Source organism: Triturus cristatus, chromosome 2_2 (assembly GCF_964204655.1).
Source record: "Triturus cristatus chromosome 2_2, aTriCri1.1, whole genome shotgun sequence".
NCBI lineage: Eukaryota > Metazoa > Chordata > Amphibia > Caudata > Salamandridae > Triturus > Triturus cristatus.
In genome coordinates this window covers 1,014,484,823-1,014,511,663 of record NC_140582.1, presented here as the reverse complement: position 1 = coordinate 1,014,511,663, position 26,841 = coordinate 1,014,484,823, and the positions used below count along the sequence as shown (strand labels likewise).

The window sequence follows — 26,841 nt, the reverse complement described above, 5'->3', positions numbered from 1 at the left end:
TCACACAGGTAAGTAATACAGTTAGGCCCTAGGGGCCACGCAAACCATATACTAAGTAAGTGGTATAAGGACCACTCTCACGGAAATAGAATAGGCCTAGGCCTAGGGTCGCTGGGGCTACACTACACTAGCGTTAGTTAGGAAGTGGGAGGCCCACGGGATTCGTGTGCAGAGTGGAAACACTCACGCGTAATGCGTAAAAGTCACTAGCAATAGTACAGTTTAGAAAAACTATAGATTTAGGACACTTCCGGAGTAGCTAGGAAGTTGAGACTGGAAAACTAGACACTAGGATAGTCACTATCCTGATGAGCACCGGAGTACCCAAGTTACCTAGCCCACAGGCTGCAGGTGCATAGGGGTGAAGATGCGTCGGTTTTCGTCGTCGACTCCTATGGATGCCTGAAGAAAGATGCTGACAGGCAGTCAGTGAAGAGTGTCCGGTGGATCCCAAGGCTGGGATCAAGAAGAGAGGAGACCTGCAAGCAGAAGGGACAGAGTCAAGGTCACTAGCCAGTGACCACGTGGAACCAGGAAGGAACCAGGCGATGTCGTGAAGATTGCAGGTGAAGGTGAAGCTTGTCGCTGCAGCCAGGAGGACCAGGAAGCGTCGAGGACGACCAGGACCAGGAGGCGAGCTGTCCCACGAAGGCTCTTGCTGTCGGCGGCGTCGAAGTTGGACTAGGACTCACCAAGCCTTGGCAAGCGGAACCCACGAAGAACGGAGGACTTGCTTCTGGTGCAGACCAGGAAGGTCTGGGGTGCTTCTTCTTTGCAGAGAAGCGGGAGCCAGTCTGGAGGAGCCAAACCAGCGCAGAAGATTTCAGGGTGCGTCGTCACAAAGGCCACTAGCCAGCGGGCAAGCAACCGGACAGACGCGGCAAGCAGGAAAATGCAGAAGGGCCCCACGCAGGACTCGTGGAGTGTGGGGGGCTGATCTTCGGTGCAGATGGTGCTTGGGGTTGGGGCTTCTCAATCCCCGGTGCACAACTTCGAGGGTGCCTCAGAAGCTGCGCTTTAAGTTACTAGCCACTTTTCCCAGGTAGCCGGTCCCACGTCGCTCGTCGCCTCCACGGATCTCAGCTTTGCTGTGGATGTGGATCAGGGTCGGAGAAGTCTGGTAGTCAAGGCTCTGGTCGGGCTCTGCAGTCGGCTCCTCGTAGAACGTGGGCAAAGCAAAGGGTAGTCTCTTGATGGTGCCTGTTTGCACAGGGTAGCCACTCCTTGGCCACAAGGGAGATTCTTCAGTCTTCTTCTTTCGTCGAATGTCGAAGGTCCAGAGTTTCTGTTCAAGTTGCAGGTTCAGGATAATCTAAAGTCTTGAGGCCCAACTCCCACTCTTATACTAATCTGGGGGGCTGGGATACCTGCTAGGTCTCGCCTTATGGGTGGGACCTGGGAGGGGGTGGTTACACCCACTTCCCTTTGTCCAGTTTCGTGCCAGAGCTGGGGCTGGAGTGCCCCAACGCCGGTTTGAACTGGACTATGCAAGGAACACCTTGTGTGCCCCAGGCATGTCTCATTCCTTTCAGCCCACCCTGCCCCAATACACTAAAGGCTGTCTGGGGAGGTGCTAGCACCTCCCCAAGCAGGAAACCTATTGTCCAGGCCTCCCTGGCTGGGATCACTCCCAGCTGCAGGAGGTCAGACTTGTGTCGTGGCAGCAGCATCCATTTTGTGATGCTGAGGCTTTGGTCAGAGGCTAACAGTGAAGTATGATTTTAACATGTCTTTCCCTCTAGAAGGGGGGAATAATATCCTCATGTCCAGAAATGGCATGGGGGTATTATTCCACAGTGTTAGACACCTTACACGACATGTTTCGATAAAGCCAAACCATAGTTACCATAACCGTCTAAGATTATAATGCACTTTAAGAGTATATGGTAGGCTATATCATAGAACAGCTATAAGGACTTGGTTCCGAAAGCTGCAGACAGGCTCAGCTCATGCTAGAGCACCATCTCACATGTTACCAAGCACTCTGCCTCCAGGATTGTTAAGGCCTGCCATAGGAGTGACTGATAGGTACACATGTGTCTATATGTAAGTTAGGTATAGGAATACTACACCTAAGCAAGGGGTGATTACACGACCTTGCCCCAGCTGAGTGATCAGCCAGTTGTGTCAGAATGGAAGGCCAGGCCAGGGGTGGCATAATACATGCTGCAGCTCCTGGTAGGCCTAGGGTACACCTATGCCCTGGGTACCTAGGGTACTCTGTACAGGGTCCAATAAGGTGATCCTTACCAATTGGTTATGTACCTAGGGTACATGGAGTCCATTTTAAAGAGAGAGCAGACAGCCTGAGACCCTGAATGGCAGGATCTCAGGCCAACTAAGTCGAAAAACCAGCTAGACACTAGGCAAAAAGTTGGGGGTAACCATAGTCAGATATCCACCTTCCTACATGCCCTAATAAGGTTGAAGTCTCTGGTCCAGTCTGAAACTAGAGACAGACTTATAAGGAGGTTGGGGAGCACTAACGGGTTGTCCCTCACATGTATTTATAACTGTTGTTTGTGCACAGACGGAGGAGCTTTAACGCTTGCTATACAGCAGTAAAGCTCACTTTAAACCTGATCTGGATACTTTGAACCTCTGAGAGTGTTTGTCTTTATTTGGAAAGCTGTGTCTACTGTTAGGTACACCATCGTAAGGTGCAGATTTATAGTCCTGTGAGACCTTGAACGCTAGCTGAACTCACTCCTCAGCCTGCACAACACACCCTGGGAATCGAGACAAAGTCTTAAGAGAGACCAGGGTTGATACCAATATGCTTCTTAATGTGCAAAAGCATAATCAGGGCTGTGATGCATACATTAATCTGTATATCTTCTGCAAAAGAGTGGCACTGAAGACTCTGGACCCTGATGATGGAGAACAGCAGCTTGATAAAGACATTAAAAGGGAATGGACAGAATACTAAGCCCTAGTGTTCCTTAGGCTGAACTCTTACTTGTGATGATTCAAAAGTATCAACTTTTATCCTCTTTTTAAATTTAAAGAGAAAGGACATAATCTGCCTAATTACTGCATTTGACTGAGCATCCTTTGATACAAGCCTTTGTCACAACAGGTCAAAAACAGCCACAATGATCGCCTCCGGAAGACCTACATTGATAAGTAAACAGTTATGCCCCGCATTGTCAGTACCTACTACATTCTCTAGCGGGGATTCCCAACACTGTCTTGGCGCCATGATCAGGCCTAAATCCCGACAGGTAAGAGTCTACCTACTGAATGCTCTGGAAGTCCTGAAGCTAATATGCAACTATCCTCTATTATTTTTAACAGCCATGGCAACTCTGGTATTGGTTTTGTAACTTGACTAGGTCCATAGATGTTTTTGTGATCAGTGGGGTCAATAACTACTTTGTGAGGCTGTCAGACATCTCTCCACTGTGTACAGAGTGATTTGTGATCTTCCACATGCACAGTGCTAGAGTAGATGGTGCCATATTAGCTAGCAGACTAGGTAAAACATTGTAATCATGAGAGTTGATTATAACTTGCTTTAGAAGTCTTTTAATATTTGTAGTTTCTAGCTACTCAAAAAGAATTGATGCTGCATGAGCCACTCTTAGATGTCTGATCAAATGTAATAGAGGAGTATCTCCATCTAATTGCTTCCTAATAGAATGTTGGATGTCTGCAATGTTTTGGATAAAACAATAATAGAACTCTTTCTTTTTCAAAGAATAAGTAGGATAGGGAAGGAGATATTTAAGATTGATAAAGGTCAGGACATATCAGGACATAGAAAAATGATTTTTGTTTATTAGCTGCTTCCTCAACTTTATTGCTGAGATGGGGTTTTCCTTCTAATATAACTATCTTGTAAATCTGCAACTGATTTTTAAGCTTTTTATGATCTTCGACTATTTTGCTTTTCCACCACAGTGTCTGTAACTGCCTATGGCAACCCTTGCTGCAAGATGAGAGCTAAACCAATCAGAGGAGCATTTTTTTACTCATTTGCTTTCTGGGGAGCACTTCTGATGAAAATATTATGAGACATCCTTAGTAGCATAACGCTGTAAATATCAAGAATTTCTTTCAGGGTTTTAGCTTGGGAAATTCATTGAGAATGTATTTATATTGTTATGTTATGTTAAATTGTTTTATTGAGCACTCGAATACCCATACCCTTGGCGCTAGCAGCCTTGTGGCAGGTAGACCTGGAAGAGAACTGAGACCCATTAAGAAGAATAGAATTAAAGAGCCATGTCTTGAGGGTCTTTCTGAGGCTCAGAAGATTTGGCGAAGTTTTGATATGCAAAGGAAGCTTATTCCATGCTTGAGAGGCTTCCTGTACAAAGCTGCGGCTGCCCCAGATTGCACGTTTGAATCTGGGTAGGATCGCGGTTTTGGTGAAAGAGGATCTTGAAGGCATGTTGGAAAGGTACCAGTTGAAGCTGTTTTTGAGGAACAAGGGCCCTTGGTCGTGTAGAGCTTTGTAAACAATAAGTAAAGCCTTGAAGGTAATTCTCTGCATGATGGGCAACCAGTGCAGCTTCCTCATAGGTTTAGACACCGATTGATCTTTGGGAATTTTAAGGAGGAGCCAAACGGCTGGATTCTGCAAAGTCTGTAGCCTGTTCAAAACATGTTGATGTGCAGTTACAAACAGACTGTTGCAATAATCAAGTCTGGACAGGCGAAGGGAAGTAACTACTGTCTTCTGACACTGAGGAGGAATAAAAGAGAGTATCCTCTTTATTAGCCTAAGAGATTGAAAGACCTTAGAAGTGACCACATTGACTTAGTCAGTAAGAGACAGTTTGCTATTGATCAGGACACCCAGGTTGCGGGTTTTGTTTACAGGTGATGGATGGGCACCCATGTCTTGGGGCCACCAAGGGGGAGTCCAAAACGAGGGCTGCGCTCCAAAGAGCAGGACCTCTGTCTTTCCCGAATTCAACTGAAGGCAGTTCTCTGCCATCCTTTGGATGACGGCCTGCATACAATTACAGAAATTGGCTCCTGTGCCAGTTGTGTCATTGGCAAGGTAGACAACAATTTTAGTATCGTCAGTGTAGGATGCGTAAAGCCGAACGAGTTAATGAGCTCAGCCAGATGGGTAACATAAATATTAAACAACGTCGGGCCTAGTACGGACCCCTGTGGGACCCCACATGGGAGGGAAAAAGAGTGAGAAACAAATTTTTCTAAAAGGAGTCCTTGTTCACGACCGTGAAGGAATCAGTTGAGAAGATTCCAGTGATACCAATATTTGCGACACAAGCTAACAGTCTGCCATGATTAACGCTATCAAATGCCACTGACAGATCCAATAGGAACAGGGCAGCTTTGCCACCCAGGTCGAGGGATTATCTAATTTCTTCTGTAGTCTTGATTAGTGCCATTTCCGTGCTGTAGCCAGAGCGGAAGCAAAATTGGGTGGCATCCAGCAAATAATCCTGAAATGAACTTCAAGAGTTTAGTATTCATTTTCTTCTCAATTAGCTTGCAGGCAATAGGAGACATGATACGGGGTAATACCTGTTCAGATCTGAAGGATCTAACAAAAGTTTCTTTAGAAGAGGGAGCACAGATGTTTTTTTCCAGCTAACTGGGAAAAGCCAGATTGAAACATCCACTGAAAAATATTGGTCAGTGTGGGAGTGATTGTTTCAGGAATGGGAGTGGCTACCCATGGTAGACAGCGTTGCCTGGGGAGCCTGATCTGGTGGGTTTGATCAGTCTTATGATTGTCTCGGTGGAGGGAGGGGTGGAAGACTTAAAAGTGGGCTCAACCAAGGTAGGATTGGGAGAGATGCAACTGTGATGAGAAGAAGTACTTGGATTAAGAAAAGTATTATAGATATAGCAACTTTCTGAAGAAAGAAACTAGCCAAAGAGACGCAAAAAGATTGACTAGCTAGTTAGTAGTAGATTACCTGTTGAGTCTGTTGTAAACCTAATGACTGTTTGAAAAAGTTCCCTAGAAGAGTTATTTGCTGCTTCGATTTTATTGGTAAAGTAAGCAGCCTTGACTATAAGGATCTTAGCTTTATAGGTACTCAGACATTTCTTAAATGTAATCCTTTCTGTATTATTGCTTTTGTGTCGCCACTTTTTAGCTTACCTCTGCAGCTCTGTTTAAGAGCTCTCAATTCTTCAGAGCACCAAGGGGCAAAGGCCTTGTTTCTCTTAAGTTTAACCAACTTGAGGGGGGCACCGTACAGACGGCCGAGTCAATCCAATGAGTGTACAGGGTAACGGCAGTAATCAGGTCTTCAGAGAGGGTAGGTTGGGAGTTCAGTAGTAGTTTGGCAAAATGTTCTGAATCAAGTTGTAACAGGTCCAGGTGGAAACAGTGTGGGGAGTAGATCAAGTAGGGAGAAGAGGCGCCTTGGCAGGAATATGAAACAAGATGGCAGTATGATCTGTCCAAGTTAAAGGAAAAATATCACTGATGGACAAGGAGGATTTTTTAGAGAAAATACCATCTAAGGTATGACCTTCAGAGTGAGCGAGGGGTCAACAATCAGCTGTGAGAGACCCAGGGAGGACATAGTCTGAAGATAAGCTGAAGTAGCAGTATCTGAATGGGCTTCCAAGTGAAAGATGAAATCCCCCAACACCGTATAATCACTTAGGAGCATGTCTTCTCTAGTAGGCTGCTAAATTCTTGAGTAAAGACTGAGTGAGGACCCAAGGGGCATTAAACCAAAGTCCCCTTGAAAGATTGGGTACTAGATAGATTAGATCAAATAATCAGTGCTAAGACACCACACTTACTGTCAAGTCTATCCTGGTGGTGGATGGCATAACCTGCAGGAATAGCTCCCAGAATATCCGGAGCGGATGTGGTATTCGCCCACGTTTCAGTGATAAAGGCATGAAAGGTTTTGTAAGTTTCCATGAAAAGGAGGAATTCTGTGTTGTGCTTCGCCAATGATCTTGCATTGAAGAGCACACAAGATAGGCGTGGCGTTTGTTAGACTTGGATGCAGGACTAATTTGGGTGGCAGGAATAATGGCAAGTGGGCCAAGAGCAGGAGCGAAAGGGCCCAAAGCTAGGTTACAAGAAAAGCAAGTATAATGACCAGTTAAAGAAACATCAGCCATGACTGATGGACATGGAGCTGAGCACCTACTTGTGGAGCTGAGTGCTAAAAGCGCATCGCGGGAGCTCCTGTATTCAGGCCGCAAAGCTGGCTTGGGAGATCCAGGGGCACTGGCACTCAGCGTGGACGGGCTTGCCTTGGCGTGCCTTTGGTGCGCCACCAGTGTGTCGGCTGCGCGGATGCGTTTTCCCAGTGTAGAAATAACCCACCATGGACGGGAGGCGTGGCCACTTGCAAGAAGCTGTTGAAAAAGAACTAGGAACGCTGTTGAAGCAAGACATCATTGAGCGATCCAATGGTCCTACGCCATGGGTGTCGCCCGTAGTGGTGGTGCCAAAAAAGGATAGTGAGGGTGCAGTGTGCATCTGTGATGATATGCTCCAGGCCAACAAAGCAATTGAGAGAGAAAGATATTCTGGTACACACACAGAAGACATGATCATGCAACTGAACGGTGCCAAAGTTTTCTCCCATCTTGATACGAACAATGGATATCATCAACTTGAGTTGAAAGAGAATTGTAGGTACAGCACTACTTTTCTGACTCATGTTGGTTTGCTCAGATTCAAAATGTTGAGTTTTGGTGTGTTGTCAGTTACAGAACTATTTCAGGATGTTATACATCTAATAATTCAACCAGTCAAAAATACTTTTAATTACAGTGATGAGATATTAGTATTTTGAGCGACATGAAAAAAGCAGGACAAGACTCTTACACAAGTGTGCTAATTACTGTCTGATGCATACCTTGCTCTGAACGCAGCAAAGTGTGAGTTTCACAAGACCAAACTCAAATTCTTTGGACACATATTTTCTGATTGGGATACGACTCCTGACCCTGACAAAGTAAAAGCATTGCCACCTACTTGCCCCCTGCAAAATGTCACCCTGGTACGATACTTTCTAGGTATGGCCAGCTATTGCTCAAGGTACATTTGTGATTTTGCTGCTGTAAGTGCTCCATTAAGAGCACGGACAAAACGAAATGCCCAGTTCCAATGGGCTGCTGAGTGTGATCAAAGTTTCAAAGGAATAAAAGATGCAATTGAGAATGCAACCGAGATGGCCTACTTTGACACACAACTACACACTGAGATTACAGTGGATGCAAGCCCAGTGGGGTTGAGGGCCATCCTTGCTCAACGTAATGTCATCTTTGCAAATACCTTTCCCTCAAAGTGACTCAACATCCACTGACCTTGTCTTACCTTCTTATGAAGGCTTGGAAAAGGATTTCAGTTGATTTCTTTGGGCCCCTAAGGAACAGACATCATCTCATGGTAACCACTGAGGAATATTCACGTTCCCCTTTGGTGAAGGATATGTCATCAATAACCCATGACTAGGTCACTGAGAGGCTGGACATCTTTGCAGCATGGAGTATTCCCGTCATTCTCAAATCTAACAACAGTCCGCCGTTCAACAGCAAAGTGTTTAGAGAATTCTTAGTCAGAATGAACGTCAAGCTTTAAAAGAGTGCACCTCTGTTGCACCAAACAAATGGTGTTGTGGAACGGTTTATGAGTACCCTCAAAAGGGTTATTCAACTAGCATCCCTTGATGGGACTGAACTGAAGCACGCCCTGTGTCAAGCCCTCCATGCTTATCATTCAACTTCTCACTCCACAATGTGTGAAAGCCCCGCCACCTTGTTGTTTGGGGGAGCCATCAGAACTAAACTGCCACAATGGACAGCAGAGCTATCCTTGAGTGCTGACAAGGTTTGTGTCACCAACACTTCTCGAAAGTGCAAGAGGAAGATATGTGCCAATTGGCGTCAAAAAGCCCAAGAGACAGCCTTCAATGAAGGTGACTTAGTCCTGGCTAGGCAGAAGCTAAAGCAGAAAACAGACACTCCATTTGCTGTTGTGCAAATCAGACACATCTTAACCGAACATTGTCCCAGACAGTCCATCACATGGGACACATCACATTTCAAACACCTAACGCTGATGACACTGATGCTAGCGATGAAGCTGTCCCACCTGACATTCCAGATCAAGCATCGGTGCCTGAACAGAGTGTATCTCAAACACTCCCTGTCACTCTAACTGATCGACTAATGCAAAAGCCTCAACGGCTCATCGAAGAAATATAACAGTTATCTGTACTTTTTATTTAACAAAGAGGGAGATTTAGTGTTGGGAGACCATGGGGCATATTAACAAGCACAAGCGATAATTATCGCTAAACGCGCTCAGCGCGTGTTTGATTACCGCCGTATATCGTTGGTTTACATCGCCGTGTTAGCGCCATATTTACAATGCTTAGCTCACAGACGATGTCAATTCCAGCGATGCACGGTGATAATTATCATTAGCGTGTGAAATCCGGCGATGATTTTAAACGCTAATAAAAAACTTGTGAATATGGGAGTGTGGACTTATTCTGTCAATCCACCTCCCATTAAAAAGATAGCCAAGTCAGGATTTTACCTGACGTTAGATTACAGCGATAAACACGGTTAGCGCAGCTTTTTTTATCGCTTGACCCGCGTTGTTAATAGGGCGATGTTGCTTTTGGCGATGGATTCCATGTGGATACGTTGAGGAACGCCTACTTTGCATGTCATTAGCGATAAATATCGCTGACATGCAAAGTAGAAAATAATGCAGCTAACTCAAGGAAGCTCACGCTACAGCTTGTTAGCGAGTCCTTGGTAATAGTGAGTTTAAAAAATCGCCACTTTTTCCGGCGCTATGTGCTGGAAAAGCGGTGTTAGGTCTCTTGATAATATGCCCTTATGTGTGGTAGGGCTCTTGCAGTTCTGGGCAGACTCACTAGAGGAAGTGCGTAACTCCTATGGACGGTTATAACGTAATCAGGGCACAGAGTGAGATTCTATGCCGAGGACTAAAGAAGCACAATCCAGAGTTCCGTTGATTTGCATGCTCCCGGGCTGAGGAGGACGCTATAAAAACGATGGATTTAGGCCCAGATCTCTGTACCGGGGTGAATGTATGACATTGTTCTGCATTCTGTCCATCAATTCTTCTTTTTGCATTTGTCACCCCGAGTGGGACGGGTATGCTCAGACGTGAGTCCTGTGCTCTTCATGCCACTGGAATCAAGCTATCCTGGCTGAGGAGGGGTGAAACCCCAAAACCGGTCCTAGGATGCTCGTATCCAGTCCCGGGAGGACCTGGCCTGGCCGTTTCGGCTGGACTGTTCCCATTGGGCACAGGGTCAAGACTGATTTGCATATGGCTGGGTCCAAACTGGAATGGCATGGAGAGCAAAAAAACGATGGATTTAGACTCAGATCTCTTCTGGGGTGAATGTATGACATTGTTCTGCATTCTATTCATCAATTCTTCTTTCTTCTTGCTACAAATTTGACAGCATGGTGTCAATGGCTGTTTTACTTCTTCCATGCATCTAGTATGTTAGTACTCTAGCTTTGTGATTTCTGTGGCACTCTGCGTGTCCAGGGATCTCTTTCACGATTTTTTTTTAAATGAAATTATGCCTATGTATATGCCCCGGAAACCAATATTTCTATTAAAAATATATAACAAGGTTACAATAGATTATCTCTGGCGTATTCAATATATTTTAAGCTATAAAAGTATGCTTTCTATTGAAAAAAGCGTTGTAAAACATTTTTTTAAAAACGTGCAGTTTAAAGGTTAACCCAATGAAAGAAAATCCGTAATTGCAAGGTAATGGCTATGACCGAGTTAGCCGCACTGTTACAAACACCTTTCTGCCATGGCCGCTAACTCTAAACTCACGTTTTCCCTCTTTCCGCTCCCTCCTTCGTATTGGTGAAAACTGTCGGTAGCCTACACATTCGAAGTTATCGAGTCATAATATCAACTTTAGTCACAAAGTTACACGTAAGAAAATGTATGTTGTTATGAATCACTGCAGAAGAATGGAAAATTTGAGATTAATTCAAGGTGTAAAATTGTGGTCACACTCGCACAATTTGTTAAGATATGCGGTATATGCGTTGAGCCTTTATAACTTTACTGTTTGTCAAAAGCAGCAGCTCGCCTAGGTTTTAGCTCAGCAGAGTGGCGGCTTTTGCAATGGCCACTTTATTATTTGTTTGGATAGAGTAAATGGCTTCGGCGTTGGATTATGGCGTAGCAGTTGTAAGTGGCATGATTGGTTGGTCTTGGGAGTGCGTCATTGCTTTGCGTCGGAGGAGGTGCAGTTTGACCGGCGTGTGTGCGCTGTGTGACAGGTCAGACATGGCGGCTCAGTGTATGCGGACGGCTTTGCGGCAGACTTTGGTTTTGAGGAGCACATCGTTGCGGTAAGATTGTGGCTGTGAACGCTGTCTGAGGTCACTTCGGTGTCTCTAGCAGGGTCACTCCTGTCGGAGAGTTGTGGGAATTGGAGGAATCGATGCCTTTTTCACTCTGCGGAGTCTATACTAAAGGTCTTTTGGGAAGGTGATCTGGAGCGTGTAACGACCTGCTCCTGTTAATTTATGGAAAGGTTTTTTGTTTTTTCAAAGAGAAGGTACGGTGATAATTTTGAAACTTAAGGGAAGCACTTGTCTTGGCATTGCGTAAATTCCTGCTGATGAAACTCCTTGGTAATCGGCAAGATTGAATGCAATTGAATGGGAGGGGATGTGGTCCGTCGGCTGCGCTGCCGACTTTGGTGCAGGAAAATCGAATGCCGCATTATTCCACAGTGCCATATCTTGCATCTAGGCAGAGTTATTAACTTAGTTCAGTTCTTCCCAGCTTTATTGTATGTTAGATAAAAACCTACTCGCAAATATAACATTGATTTTCATTAAAAAAATAAGTATATGCAATATTGGTATTACATCACAAACCTGAACACATAATGTAATACCACATACATACCATTAGACACTGGCATTGTATAAACCCTACTAATTTGTATTTGGTAAAGCGCAACATTCATCCTGGCGTTGGGTCTGGACTGTTCCCATAGGAACAGGGTCAAGACTGATTTGCATATGGCTGGGTCCAAACTGGGGTGGCGTAGTGAGTAAAAGAACGATGGATTTAACCCAGATCTTTTGACTGGGGGAGAATGTTTGCATTGTCAGCATTCCGTCCATTTGTTTGCTGTAACACATATATAAACCATGGTGTGATTCGCTAGACGTCTGTCAATATAATGACTATTTGGGTTATGTTGTACACTCCTATGTTTCCTGAACCTACTTTGGGGAAGGAAGAGCAGAGTTCCTGTAAGGAGCTGACTGGATGAAGCTTTATTCAGGTTATGTTGGTGGTCCATAAGTAGAAGTTACAAGCATCATGTCTCTGTATAGTGATGACTGTTGGTACATGGGTGTAAAGCACTGCTTAATTTGAGATGGTGGTTTCAGGTCGGGCCGTCCTGCATTTATTTTTCCTAATCAGGCTTTGATCCAGAACACGATAGAGAAAAACACAATTGGCCGGGGAGGAATTTGGGGGAGACGGAAGACGAGTAACAAAGGGAGAAAACCGAGACGAAAAAGAATAAACACAAGTGACTTTGAGGTGTTTGAAGTGTTTAGTCCTAGTTTAAAGATTCTTCAGGGGAAATCGAAACTATGCAGCCATGATGTCCAACACTGCAAACTTCTGCAGGGATGGCAGCAGCTTATGAGGTAAATGTTTGGGCACCAGAACCTATTATTTTACAAATTAAGCAGTGTTGTAAGGGTGGTTAGAATAGTGATGGAAGCCCCTCTCTGGAGACTGGATGGTGTCCCTGAGGTTGAAACTGAATGGGTTTGGTGAAGAACTGTTAAAAGGATTCAACACTATGGCAGTTTGCCCTTTCCTGGCCATTACTGGATTCACTGGTTAGTGTTTGTCACTAGACAAAGGTTAGTTTGACCACTCTTTGATGCTCTCCTAATGAGACATCAGAGTAATCTTTGCAAACATTCTTTTTTGGGGTGTGGGAGAAGGGGCACTTGGGTCCAAAAAATTAGTATTCGAGATGTAGTTGCCCACATCAATGAGCTCGCTGTCCTCAAACCATATATCAAAAAAACTAGTCCAGAGCACAGAGGCAACATTAGTTGAATCATAGTAGGGTAGACAAGATAATCTATAGTGTAAGGAACAAAAGAGTTTATATCTCAATAAAGGTTCAGAACGTTGAGTCCGTGTTAAAGTTCTTTATTGTTAAGTCATAATATTCCCATGTTTTACAATGCAGAGAAAACAGTTAAGGATTTAATTCCCACAACGTGAAACTTCCACAAGGCAAAATGTGCTTCTCTTAATAGATCCAGTCAAAACTAATATATAGTGTCCAGATAACCACCAAATGTAACTATAGAAACAAAGTATTGAGGAATAGTATGTGGAGTCTTAAGAGTCCCAAACATCATGTAGGACAAACATTCTGGATTGCCTTGTGATCACAAGTAACCTCATCATGAGAGCAGATGCAGTGTTGTTCATATTAAATGGAGTTGCCCAAATGAGAGAACCTTATGATCTTCCAACTCAATAAAGTTAATTGTTGTTTTGTGAATTGTCATAGTTATTTGTAGGTTTGTATATTTTTATTTATAGCAAAATTGGACAAGGCCCGTGGTCTTCACAGCACTGCGTAGAGAAGCCTAACAAAAGAGGCCAAGTGATCCTTACGAAGAATACATTAATCATAGGAGAATCATTAACAACTATAGGGTTGCAGAAATGCACCACTAAAGGAGAGAGGCTGAAGCAGACCAAGGAAGAGATGAAGTAGGTTGTCCTATTCAATTGCAGAGGGTTAAGAACAGTTTTTACCTACTTTTTGATGTCGTCTATGTTTGGAAGCAAGTAGCTGCTTCCTAAAACAACTGGGGAAGCCCTTGCCTATATATACTAGAATTTCCAGTTTTAAAATGGACTAGCTTATAAAAAATGTATTCTGCTCCGGAGATTTTAGGTTTTTTTTTGCTAGAAAGAGGCAGAGGTCTGTTTATGTATGGCTTTGAATGCTTTTCCTTCCATTGTGTGTTTCATTAATTCTTGCATCGAGTTACCAGTGAGGGCTTATGAGAATATTAGTGATGGAATTGTAATTCTTTGTGTGAGCGCAGTCCGTGGCGGAATAGTGATGGAATTGTAATTCTTTGTGTGAGCGCAGTCCGTGGCGGAAACAATCTATCTTAGGCGAAGCATACGAAACATAATACAAAACAAGGGAGTATTCATGATATACTGTGCAGGAGATGTTTAACTTGGAGAGTAGTGAAAATTGAAAGACTGTCCGTGTTCAGGGGATTGTTTGATGGATATTGCGTATAGTGGTTTTTGGTCTCGGATTTTGCAGATGTTGGTTGCCAGGAGGTAGGAAGAATTAAATCTAGTGGGCAGGTAATATGCTATTTACAAGACGTTGCAATATTGGGTTTGGCATGTAGGAAGCAGCCAGCAGTATAGATGGAACAACTGCAAGATGGAGGAAGGCCAAATGGAGTGTAGACATTTGGATGCTGGAATTAGGGCATTGAATGGGGTCACTTTGTATAATGTGAGACGGCCAACTTTGTTTATGCTTTATGTTTGAAAAAAGTGAGGGTTGGCTTGGTTTCAGTGGAGCATGTGACTCAAATAAGGGTGTGGAAGAATTTATGGGGAAGGCCTATGAGAAGACAGTATTAACAATCCTGCTTGCAGAGGACTAATGCATTGATTACAGTGTTGGAAAATATAGTCTTGGACTATCTTTTACAGATGTTGAGCATGTAGTGCCAAAGTTGTAGTACATGATGATCTCAATTTTGACCTGTTTAAGCACTGTGCAATACGTTGCCTTTCAGGGTTGCATTGGTTAGTAGCTACCTACAAGCACATCTTTGTGGAAGGATGGGAACATTTAGTAGGCTTGTGTTTCGGAAGAAAATGGTAGTGACTCAGTTTTGGAGGGCTAACTTTATGATTAGTAGGCGAGGAGCTGCAGAACTACCAAGACACTGGGCAAAGCTTGTCCACATGATAGTAAAAGTTGTAAGAAGTTCGAGGGGCCCTGCTGTACTGTCCAAGCTTGACAGTTGCCAAGTGCCACAGATTATCAAGGATGGTACGGATGTTGAAAATCAGGTTGTGTTTGGCATGTGAAGTTGGAGGCATGGTTGACCACTGTCACAGTGAAGAACATAATTGGGAAGCACAATTACAGCGGTATGTTGAGATTCCTGATGGTCACAGTTAGTTTGATAGTGTTTGCTTTTAGCCTCTTTAAAATTCCCTTTCATTAAAAGCTTACTGCACCGAGGTCACTGCGTGTTAATGATCTTTGGACTCTGCAAAACCTGGCCCGTTTACAACCAATAGCCTGGAGGTGAATAGGGTTGCCCTGCTTTTGTATTAGAGTTAAGCAGTGGCATAAACTTTCAAATCAAATATTCTAACTCGTACACGTAGCACTGTTGACATCACTTGCCTCCCTTGTCTATAGGCACCTACCTCTTAAATGTTAGTAATATCACAGCCGAAGCAATGAGAAACCTAAGATAGCATCTTTCATTGTAGGTTGGTGGTTTGAGGTCTGCTTTGAAAAACCTCCCTCCCCTTATGGATTACCAATCCAGAATCTCCTGTAGGTTGTACGTACCATTGCAGTTTAAAGATAATCCTGACCTTAGAAATGACAGGCTAACAGGTTTCTAGAATTTCCCTCAAAGTAGATTGTGTCATCAAAATCTAGAGAAGGGTCAATAAGCCACAACACTATTTTGTTTAGCTGGCACTATACACTCTCCAAACTTATAATTGATGCCTTCAGCCCTCATTTTTATAAGAAGAAGATGGGTAATTCCCATTTCCCATGGAAATTAGCCAAAGTGGAATAGTCTGCAGTTATTCAGGATCCAGATGCTGCAGTAGAAGCAGTCCTGCTCAGAAATCTAATTCATGTTAAAATAAGTCTGCCACATGAGTACTCTTAATACCAGTCCAGCAGGGATACGAGCAAGACCTCTGACCTCCTGGTCAGACATGCTCTCCCCCCCAGCATCTCCGCTGTTGTGCCGCTGACCCCGTTAATCCTCTGTACTGGTAGATGTTCAAGGCCCTCCTCCACCTGCAGGTTCCTGCCTGCGCCTCATCCCTGGTGGTCCAGTGGGGGAGCCTTGCTCTTCTGCTGGTCCGCTGCTGTCTGTCTCTGTGTTTGTGCCCGTTTTTTAGGTCTCGCCTGAGACAGCGCTTTAGCGCTGCTCTCGCGAGAGCTTTTGTAAATGGGGGATCTGGAAGTGCAAACGAGTGCTTTCAGGCCTCCAAATACAGTGCATGTGCGCCGGGCGCGCGCACCATTTGGCAGCCTGCACACCGTTTGCTTTCACTTTCGCGGGCTGCACGGCTGCTTTGATGTGATCGCGATCACTTTCACTCAGTGCATGTGCGCTGGGCGCGCGCACCATTTGGCAACCTGCGTGTACATTTCGCGGGCGCTTTGATGTTCTCAGTGAGCCGCGCGGCCACTGCGAACATCAAAGCGCCCGCGAAATGTACACGCCATTTGCCACCACCTCCCTTATCCCACTTCCTGCTTGTCTTGTTGTACCCTGCTGCGATTTTCGGTTCTCTTCCCAAGAGAGGCAAACAATGCAATAAGGAAGTAATCTGCAGAGGGCACGCGGTTGGCCTCTGAAAGTGAATGTGGATGATTCACAGACACCTCCCCTGAATTTGTTTCGTTTCAGATTTGCACGTATTTTCACGCATGGAGACGGCTGCATGTTTCCATCAGAATGTAACTGGCATGGCAGGCTCTGCGCGCGTGACATTTGGATGCTTCTGTCAAGTATTTACACACAGGGGTGCACTTTGCTTCCATCACGGCAGACTTACTTAGCAGTCCCCCGAGAGCCAACGTGAGAGAGGGGCTGTGATCTGAAAGGGTCTGCTGGGTTAAAGAGCGCACTGCCCAGACCTCGCATTTCTCTGGGAAATGAATTGAACTGTGGCTGATGAGACATTCGTATTTGTTAAAGAATGTGGCCACGCAGGGTGTTAAGAAAGGGGCATGGTGGCCCGCCACTGCCTCTGTTCTCTGGCACCCTGCTGCTGCTGCCACAATAGAGTGCGACTTCGCCACCAATAAGTTGCGTTTTTTGCATGGCGCATTGGTGTCCAGGCCCTTGGCCCGTGGGCACTGGGGTTGGAACAGGTTAGCCTGGGAAACGCCCTGTCTCCCATTTTGCACTGTCTCGATACGTTCACAACACATTTTTGTTTAAATTCCCTATGTTATAAATTGGTATTTTGTGTGAAAAATGCTGTTGTTGACGAATTACACAACAGTACGTACTTAGAATGTAAACCTTATGCGATTATCGCAATATCGCTTCCTATCACCCGAGTGCTACAGAATGTGCCATTTGTCCGATATAACAGCCTGAACGCCCTAATCATCAGTCAGCAAAAAGTGCCTTCATGTGTTATCTGAAAATGTCTTATGCCGAAAGAGACTCAGGAGGAAGAACGGGGACAGACAGACAACATCAACACAAGTACCTTTATATTGAGAAGATGTATGTGTGTATTTAGGTTACTTATAGTAAAATCCTAACTCAAAGCAGCCAGATGCTGCATGTGACTGCACCAGGTACCAACCATCATTACCTAGGTATATTGGCGGTTGTTCTTCAAACAGTGTCCATGACTGGAATGCGGGAGATATTCCTTTTTGGGGAGGAGATATTCCTTCATGCACTAGTTCTGCAGGACCTCCCGGAACTGGCAAAATGATTTTGCTAGTCAGATTTGTTTTCTGGATGCTGTTGCACATCCAGATAGTAAAGCTGTGTCTTACTTAGTAACATTAAACACACCATCCTTTTACCAGTGTTTTCCCTGGGTGAACATTTACACTCCTGCGCATGATTTTGTATGTTCCTCTCATGCTGTACATAGCTATACATGCTATAATGTGGTACTACACTGTCTACACATACAATAAAGGTGGCACTGCTAACCTGTGATGGGGGTAAACAATCAACACAGGCAAGAAACGTGCCTCTGTCGCCATTTGTATCTTACACATGAGGAGTTTCATGTCCCGGCAAGTTGGGACCTGTTGATCGTGCTCATTATTTTAAGGCGGGGGTTTTAATTAGTGTTATTGTGCACCGGGGATGCTTCAGAAGAATGCCGAAGAGCAGGGAATAGCATTTGTTTCCACACTAGCTGTGGTTCTAGGATGGCAACATCGAATGTAAGCAATCCGTATCAATAAAGACTCCCTGAGCTTCATGTTTGGTTGACAGGCCTTAAGGTATACTCCAGAGAATGCTGCAGGCCCCACGGGTGTGCCACGGAGCAGGACTTCAAATGAAACCTTCAAAAGCGCTGAGAACTGGAAAAATACATAAACTGTTGCTGTGGACAGGCATTTGGTCAACATGTGTCGTCATGCCTCAGTTAGTATATATGTGCGAGGCAGCATGTAAAGAAGTCGTTCAGCACTTTCATCGCCATACATATTCTTAAGTGTGTCTCCCAAACCTCTAATGCAATGTGCAAACTTCCAACTATAGCCCGAGGGCCACCTAAAAGTGCAAATCGTCGAAGATTGTTGGGAAGCGAGGATCTGATCCCAGGTCTCCTGGTTACACATTGTGGACCTGACCAGCGAACAAATATTAACTCTCTCTCCAGTTTAACACCAAAGGGCAATGCTTTGTGTTCAATTTTTTTTCCCAGCTTTTTTTAATCTTAGAGGGTGAGCTAATAAGTGGAGAAAACCAGTCCGCATTACCAGCAATGTACACTCATGCCTATGCAAAAACAGTGTCTCTGTATAGATAAATGTGAACACATTTATATTTACAACATTCAAATACTTATATGCTTAAATCCACTTTCTTACGACCTTGTAGTCCCAGCTATCTTTAAACAGAGCATACTTATGTCATGCTCCTCTGTTGTAGCTGCGTGAACCATATCCATCATCTGCCATGACTGCCTAGTGCATGCCTGTGATTGACCTCTGGTGTCCATAAGTGGGCTCCAAGTAGTGTTTGCCATGACTGCGTTTACTTTGTTTAGTTACTCTTTTAACATAGCCATAGCTTTACTGTATAATTGCTATAAAAGTTTATAATACGGTATGGTATGTACTTTTTTTCTTTAACTATTCACTCCACCGCAACAAAAACAAGCATTTGCAATGCAATAGGTTTCGCATTTATACGAGTTTGAGCTATTGGCATTGTAAATGACAATGCTTTTTATTTAAGTTTGTTTTTTTTTAAAACATAAATAAAAGGCACTGTCATTTACAATGCCAATAGCTCAAACTCGTATAAATGCGAGACCTATTGCATTGCAAATGCTTGTCTGTCTTTGTTAGTGTTTTGTTATTATGCCTTTGGTGTCTTGTTATTGTGCCTTTTTTCGTGTTTGTGCCTTTTTATATTTTTTTACAGTTTTGTCTGTGTTTCCTGTTCCTGTCCTCCGTGCCAATTTCCTTCCTGCCACTGCTGCCCCTGTGAACCTCCTCCCCCTTGCCTGTTCCCACTCCCGCCTCCCAGCTGCGCTTCCCTTCCCTCTTTAATGGCGCCCGCTGCTCGGGTGTCCGTGCAAGACCTCTTCCCCAGCAGCACTGTTGTTTTGCCGCTGACCCCATTCACCTCTGTACTGTACTGGTAGGTGTTCGAGGCCCTCCTCCACCCGCAAGCGCCTGCCTGCGCCTCTTCCCTGGTGGCCCCAACTGGCCAGGAGGAGGACTTGCCATCACACACAAGAGCTCCCTCTGACTCTCCAGCACGAGCGACTCCCCTTCCACCACCGAAAACCTTCACTTCCAGAGCCAGACCAACGCTTCATGGCACCCTTTCCTACAGACCCCACTCCGGCCTTGCGCTTCGCTCACAACTACCATTGCCGACCTCCTGGCCCCCCACGCCATCTCCTCCTTGGACTACATACTCATCGGAGACCTGAACTTCCACCTCATCATCCTCAGCGACCCCCAACTCCACCGCCCTCCTGGACAACCTCTCCAACATCGGACTGAAACCATTCGTCCCCACCCCTACCCTCAAGGCAGGACACGCCCTCGACCCCATCTTCACAGGAGGGAACAACATCCGTTTCAGCCACACCACGCAGCCCCTCTGGACGAACCACCACTGCGTACACTGCCACTGCTCACAAACACACTCCACGCCCTCTGCGAAGGAACTGGAGCAAGGTCACGAGGAGCACCTCAACTCCACCCTCATCCACGACCCCAACACCCCGCCTCAAAAGACGCCAACTCTGCAGCCAAGGGGGGCGACGGGTGGTGGATACATAGGCTTGGATGTAATTATATAACAGTTTCACCAAATGTCAGAAATTGATTAATATGACAACAAAATGTACCACACGGATGAAACGTACTAACGAAAGGTGTACTTTTGTTTTCTGTTTGTATTAATAAAAAATGTTAAAAAAAAAAAAAACTCTGCAGCCAAGGAACTACACCAGTGGATCACCAACTGCGCAGACAAGCTCGCACCCCCCCCCCCCCCCCCCCCCCCCAAACCCCCCGGAACCCCGACCGACAACGCCCCTTGAAGTCCACCTGGTTCACCACCGACCTCCAAGAATCCAGACACACCTGCAGACGTCTCAAACAAGCATTGGCATAGCCAATAGGTCTCACCTTTGGGACCTTATAAGGGTTTAACCATGCAACAGTTGCATAACTAAACACTTACAAGGTCTCAAAAGCGAGACCTATTGGCTATGCCAATGCTTGTTTTAACTGCTGCAATCTATTTAAGCCTCATGGAGAACATCAAAGCGGCCGTGCGTCCGCGAAAGTGAAAATAATTGCGGTAAAGCGCAACGCGCGCGCCCGCGCACATGCACTGTAGGTCTAGGCTGGCCTGTTAGCACTTTTTGGAGCCCTCACAAAATGTCTCGCCAGACCAGCGCATGCGCTGGGTCAGGCGAGACCTAAAAACGATGGAGGAACAGCAAAACCACTGAAGACCAGACCACCGACAAGAACTCCATGACAGAATACCACCAACTCGTAAGATCTACCAAAGGACCTTCATCCGGGACAAAATCCTCACCAACTCCAGCAACTTGAAGGAACTCTTCAGCATCATCCATCTCTTCACCAAACCCCCCAGCCAAGCCACGGTCGTCCCACCCTCCCAGGACTTCTGCAACAAGCTCAGCTCCTCCTTCTACCTGAAAATCAAGGCCATCTACGACCACTTCAGCGAACAGACTCCAGAAACTACCCCTCCCTCCAGCAACGACAGCCAGGCCACCATCACTGCCTGGACCCTGGTCACCACCGAAGATACCATCACGACCATGAAGAGCAGGAGCCCCCACGGACCCCTGCCCGCCGCACATCTTCCACATAGCTGCCGCTGCTGTAGCGCCCGAACTACGACGCACCATCAACTCAACCTTCGAATCCGGCACTTTCCACAACGACTGGAAACGTGCAGAAGTCAAGCCCCTCCTCAAGAAACCCCTCTGAAGACTTGATGGACCTGAAAAACTACCGACCCCTCTCTCTCCTTCCCTTCGCAGCCAGAGTCACAGAGAAGATCGTCAACGCCCAGCTGACAAACTTCATCGAAGAGAACGCCATCCTCTACTCTTCCCAATCTGGATTCCGCAGTAACCACAGCACTGAGACCACCCTCCTCGCCGCAACAGACATCCGCACCCTCCTTGACCAAGGCCACACCGTGGCCCTCATCCTATTAGACCTCTCTGCAGCCTTCGACACGTCTCCCACCGCACTCTCGCAGCCAGACCCCACGACGCCATCATACAGGGAACAGCCCTCAACTGGCTCCGCTCCTTCCTCACCGGCAGAACCCAAAGGATCAGACTCTCGCCTTTCCTCTCCGAACCCACAGCGATCAACTGTGGAGAACCCCAAGGATCATCGCTCAGTCCCACGCCCTTCAACATCTATATGGCCCCCCTCACCGCCATTGTCAGACAGCATATCTTCCACATAGTATCCTACGCCAACGACACCCAGCTCATCCTGTCCCGCACGAAGGACCCTGAAGCCACCAGAACCCGCTTCCAGGAAGGAATGAAAGACGTTGCAGCTTGGATGAGCAGCAGCTGTCTGAAGCTCAACTCGAAGAAGACAAAAATCCTCGTCCTTGGACCCACTCACTCCGCTTAGGACAACACCTAGTGGCCCACTGCCATCCCCCCACGCCTCAAGACCTGGTGTTTTGTCTGACTCGGCGCTGCTTCACCCCCCCACCCCCAGTGTCGTGAGACCCTCACGGTGAGTAGCACACTTCACAATTCCCTGATTGGTTGATAAGTGGCTTGCGATTACTCTGTTCGCAGATAAGCAAGTGTTATAACTAGGAATACCCTGAACAAAAGAATCGTCACTCCCTCCCTACTTAATACACAATACATATACACAGCTATCTGCAATGCCCAGAAATGTGTACATGACCTCTGAGTTTGGGAAACGATTAGGCCATAAGAAATTGGGCGTCTTTCATTTGACCTCAGATTTTGGAGCAGCCATTGGCAGACGTCCCCCACCAGCCCCGATATGTAAGCCTTGCTGATTCCATGGGTGATTGATGTCTTGTTTATGTTATAAGTGCTGTCACTCGGTTCAGTGGCTATTGGAAAGCAAGATAATGAAACGGATGTAGAGACGAAGAAGGGGAGTGTTTCAGAAGTGACTAAGAGCATACATAAGAGTATAGCCATGTTAAGGTGCTTCAGCACCATCAGTATTACATAGACTTTGTTGTTCATCATGCGTCAGGCATAGAAAGTTTTAAATGCCAAATTCCTAACTTGAAACATACCATGTTTTCATTGTTGGGAAGACCGGCCAAATATTTGTATAATATTCCATCTGCATGTTATGTCCATTCTATCTAGCCCTTGCTTCCTCGCCCTTTGAAGTGCAACTAAAGTTAGACACTGGTGCTGTGCTGTTCATCGTAGGGAAATGCATGCATGTGTCTGTGTTTCTTTGGTCTCGCAAGGGCTAACATCACCTTCGTTTATGCTTATTAAATGGTCACACTTACAAACAAAAAGTGACACGACCAATAGGTCTGGCATTGGCTGCCAGTCTTCGTCAATGTTTTTATCATGGTTTTTGCAAAACTCGGGCTGTCAGACCCTCGTCAAGGTAAAAATGTTTTAAAAAAAAAAAAAAGGGCTGAAGGCAAATATAATTTTTGCGTCTGAAATCATGCATTGCCAGCCAAAGTAATCCTGGCACAAAAGGCAACTGCTTTGTGCATGGGTGTGCTCCTTGTGAAAGGGCAGAATGCGGTCATTCACACTGGAATTAGCCAATGGCTGAAGCAGTCTAACCATTTGCCCCACTATGTATGCTGTAGTGGGCAGAAGAAGAATGTAAATGGCACACTAACAGACCAGTGGATGAAGAGGGCTGACAGAAATCCGCTAGAAGTAATGACATTAAAAATATCATTTTAGTAAAACCAGATCTTCTCTAACACTAGACTTAATCTGGTTGGTTTTCAGTTTCTGTACACAAGTTTATCTACATGTTTGTGTATTGGTAGAAAACTGATAAAAATGGCAGGGGAGTAGGACGAGGGCAGGGGAGCAGTACATCATGGTCCTGACCTGCTGCATCTAAACGCTATTTGTCCTTAAAGCACACAGCTCTGCCAGCGCACCTCACTCCTTACTTTGTGCTATCATTTATAACGTACATGTTCTTTCCTGGAAGTATCGTGTTGCTAAGAGAAATGAATTGCCGTCTTGCAATTTAAGTGAAGATGGATGCTGTAAGAGGCGTATTTGCAAAGGCTGGTCTTAAGGGCCTCCCTAAAAGACGCATGGTTTTTGTGAAGGAGGAATTGGTCATCATTCTACAATTTTTGGACTAAATATTTTAAAGACCATTTAGAGCACGAGACATCAAGCAGAAGAAGAGAGATGGAGCACAGAAATGTAATAGTGATGTTTTTTGGGGTTGCCAGCTCTGAGGCAGAAGTGATCCAGTCAGTAGTACACCCTGTGCTTAGGGCCTTCAAAGAGACTCCTTGCAGTTGTTCTTCTGTCCTCCAAGGGTGTAGTAGTGTTCTGAAGAGGGTGCCACATATATGCCTGGCGCTAGCCTGTGCATGAGGGGGACTCCTGGTCCCTCCCTAACCAGTAGGGAAAAAGTCCCCACGGGTAACCCTATCAACTTTGCAGAGAGGCACACAAGAACTGCTGCAAAACAATTCCACAGTGCCCCCCTTTATCTCAAACCAAATGGCAGAGCCTTTCTTCCACAGTACAGAGCCCACCCTAGAGGCATGGCTAGGGAAATGAGCAACCCTTCCCCTGTGGATACTCAACTAGTTCTGAAGGCAGCTCGGACAGCTCCTCTCCCAATGCCCTGCTGACTAGAGGGACAAACAAAGGGGCAGTATCAGGTATTAGCTACATCGCTATGACTGGATAGGCATAATTGAAGTTAATTTTGTCCCGGTCCAGATTGTCGTTCTGTTAAAGGAACGGAGTACCTGCGTGAAAGGAGAAAGTCACTTGAGAGTATAGAAAATCCAATGTTTATTTGCGAAGTTGAGACACAAAGACCCCATCCATCATGAGCGTACAGTTCAGCAACAGTCTCTTCACCTCCCAATTTCCAATCCCATCTAAAACATTCTGAACACACTGGAAACACATCACTGTATTCTAGAACATAAGCAACCAAGAATATAAGAATACCACACACCTCCCCTTTAAAACACCAAAGTATACACAGAATCATTAACTTAAATAAATGCAACACTTTCATGTGTTTCATACAGGGCCTATTGTAGTTTTCCCTATGTTAGCCTCACTGTGCACGACAGGCTGCATTAGCTTTGCACACGTTACTACATAATCACGTTTGCTTCAGTGCCGCATTATATTTTCACAAAGAACCTGCAGTTGGTTTATTGTTGTGTTCTTTCCTGGGATTTAGTCTGAACAGGTCAAACAACAATGTCCTTTGTTATTTTGTCCTGGTCAGGCACTGGCACCTAGACATAACACAGAAATGCGGCGCTTGCATTCACTGCCAGACCAAGAAAGGGTTACTTTCATGCTAATTAATTGAGCTGGACCCTGCCTTCTCTGATAACATCCACAATATGTGTCACCTTCAGGCTAAATAACTGAGCCCAGACCATTTTTTTCGTTGTCCTTGCATGATTAAATCTACTACATGGATTTGTACGTAGAGTATATTTAATCGTGTATGACCCTCCGAACCTGACTAAAGACCTAATTGAATAAGTGCGTGTGTACTCCATCCAGACCAGGAGGTGTATTTTTACTCTTTGGCTGCCTACATGGTTTTACACCAATCCTGCGGAAGACCCTCCGTGATGTTCCTATAATAACACATACATCCTGGGTCAAAATGTCAGCGCACAGTTATTTCACGTCTCGAGTCACTTCAGTTTCTAAGCCAGTGCTATTGAAAATCGGGCGGAAGTCAAACTACATTTATTTGGAATAGGACAGAATTCCCAAATTTTTGTCTTTATGTTTTTGTATTTCAACTTTGATTTTGTAATTGTAAGATCTGTAAATATATACTGAATATTTTCACATTTCATGTTATGTTAGTCCTTTGATGTGGTTTGTCCTTGTATTAGTTGTGTAGCAGCCATATATAATGTGATACATTCAAGCGGTATATAAATGTGATATATATATATATATACCTTGTGTGTGGTGTGCCTTTTGAATCATTTCTGTGATTGACTTTGAATTATCATTTAAGCTAAGCAATTGAATGACCCAACAGAACACATTGTAGCACATATCATCAATTCGGCTATTCAGCTTCTGTTTGATAGCTGGAATCTCATCAACATGGGCTTCTAGAGGCTTTGGGTAGGGAATAGGTAACTTTCTAAAAGTACTGTTCCCAAGATGTTTATTTCAAATCCAACTTTACCAGTGAATTGGGCTTGTAATACATATTATTTTTATTTTTATTACATCTTAGCAGTTTCCTGGGTGGAGGCAACATTCTTAGATTTATTTTCGAGTCCCATTGTTTCCCACAGAACAGCTAACCCTGCTACAGTGAAAATAGCTTTTGAGGTCTTTTCACTGTAAGGACATGTTCATTATTAAAACTTTCACATGTCCTATTTTAATTACTGTGCACCTGCTTTATCCACGTTAAGGCCCACTCATGGCTGACTTATTAATATTTAAAAGGAAGGTGTAAGCCTGTCAAAAGGTGTTTTGACATGTTGAATTTGCGGTTTCAAAACTCCACAGCCAGACAACAATGGTAGGCCTGCAGTCATGCTTGCACTCTCTAAGTACACTTTGTGTGATATACTAGGTACTTATAGCTAAGTTAATTATGAGGAGTTAGCCATTTTTAGGTCTCGCAGACCTGCGTTGCAGCGTGCATTCGCAGCTCGCTCTACGAGGCTTATTGTAATCGTGGAGATTTCAGAAGTGGACTTGAAGCCCCGCCCATCATTCTTATTGGCTGGCGTCATCATTTATGCTAAACGCTGGCTTCAGATTCAAAATGAGGCTTGTTAGAAAAACACTCCCACACCGGAAGGGTGGTGGTGTTCTCCCAGACATACACTGTGGTAGCTTGGCTCGAGTGGTCAGGGATCAGGCACCGTGCTAAGCATACGTCATACCCACACAATAACCAAGCGTGCATCCGTTCCAAAAACGAAGTACACCTTAAAAATTATACTGAAAATATATCTCTTTATCTTCTTTTCTCTTAGTTGCTGATTAAATAAATAATAATACAATCACAGTACACAAGGCTTTTCCTGTGGTAGGGTAAGTCAAATAAATAATACTTCAACGATTCA

At 45.0% G+C, this 26,841-nt stretch overlaps 1 protein-coding gene across 1 annotated transcript in view; it reads left to right on the top strand.

Annotated features, from left to right (window-relative positions):
- The first annotated feature begins 11,157 nt into the window (after positions 1 to 11,157).
- Positions 11,158 to 26,841, top strand: part of GRPEL1 (GrpE like 1, mitochondrial) — a 96,915-nt gene continuing 81,231 nt past the window's right edge. The window contains exon 1 of the mRNA XM_085642459.1: positions 11,158 to 11,340. Within this exon, the coding sequence (XP_085498585.1) occupies positions 11,186 to 11,340 (155 nt within the window). The 5' untranslated portion in view covers positions 11,158 to 11,185. The remainder of the gene's footprint in view (positions 11,341 to 26,841) is intronic.